We start from the raw sequence: 997 nt of genomic DNA on the forward strand, positions 1-997 counted from the left end.
GCCTATGAAAAATCATTAACTATTGGCCAGGCACAGTGGCTCATGCCTATAATCCCAGCACTTTAGAAGCCCAAGATGGGAGGATTGCTTGAGCCCAGGAGTTCAAGACCAGCCTGGGCAACATAGTGAGACTACTTCTCTACAAAAAATAAAAAAACTAGCTGAATGTGGTGGCGTGAGCCTGTAATCCCAGCTACTTGGGAGGCTGAGGTAGGAGAATCGCTTGAACCCAGGAGGTTGAGGTTGCAGTGAGCTGAGATCGCACCGCTGCACTCCAGCCTGAGTGACACAGCAAGACTCCATCTCGGGAAAAAAGAAAAGAAATCTATGTAAGTTTGATTAAATCAATAATTCTCAAATGTATATGACCCCCAAGTTCCCCTACCAGAACACCCACAAACTCCTCAGATAAAAGATGGCAGACATGGATCTAAAGTTTAAGAAACTTTGAAACCAAGACTAACTGCACAAGAGCGAGCCCTTCTATGCAGGAACAAACACAGCGTATCCCACCCAAGTATGTACAGAATAGCAGACCCAGCTTTGCAGGTAATGGCTGTGGGTGAAACAGGCATGGAAGACACAGCCAGGAAAAATGCAACGCTGACAGCTGAGGAGAGGGTGCATCGATGCCTCAGCACGCAGTAACAAACAGTGCTGTGATGCACGGGATGGCGGTGGTAAAGGAATTAAGGAATTAAGGTTATTTTATGCAAATGTCACATGTCACTTACCCTCCACATCACCTGGATAGCCCCTTCATGGGCATCTGAGGAACCTGGCAGCAAGAACTTCTTCCTTTAGATCTCTTCAGAGATATACCAGGCAAATGCAAAACAAACAAACAAAAGTAAAACAGGAGTGGGAAAATAAAGTCAATGTCAAATCAGGCAAAAATTGTTACATGAAAAAAAGACAGCTGTGAATGAGGATGAAAGATGTTTATTCTAAGCCATATATGCTTGGCTGGGCACAGTGACTCAGGCCTATAGCTTAG

At 44.8% G+C, this 997-nt stretch overlaps 1 protein-coding gene across 1 annotated transcript in view; it reads right to left on the reverse strand.

Moving 5' to 3' along the window:
* Positions 1-997, reverse strand: part of SP110 (SP110 nuclear body protein) — a 45,770-nt gene that overhangs the window by 41,728 nt on the left and 3,045 nt on the right. Inside the window, 1 exon segment of the mRNA XM_011951977.1 lies at positions 735-806. Coding sequence (XP_011807367.1) covers positions 735-743 — 9 coding nt within the window. The 5' untranslated portion in view covers positions 744-806.

Source organism: Colobus angolensis, unplaced genomic scaffold (assembly GCF_000951035.1).
Source record: "Colobus angolensis palliatus isolate OR3802 unplaced genomic scaffold, Cang.pa_1.0 Scaffold33, whole genome shotgun sequence".
NCBI lineage: Eukaryota > Metazoa > Chordata > Mammalia > Primates > Cercopithecidae > Colobus > Colobus angolensis.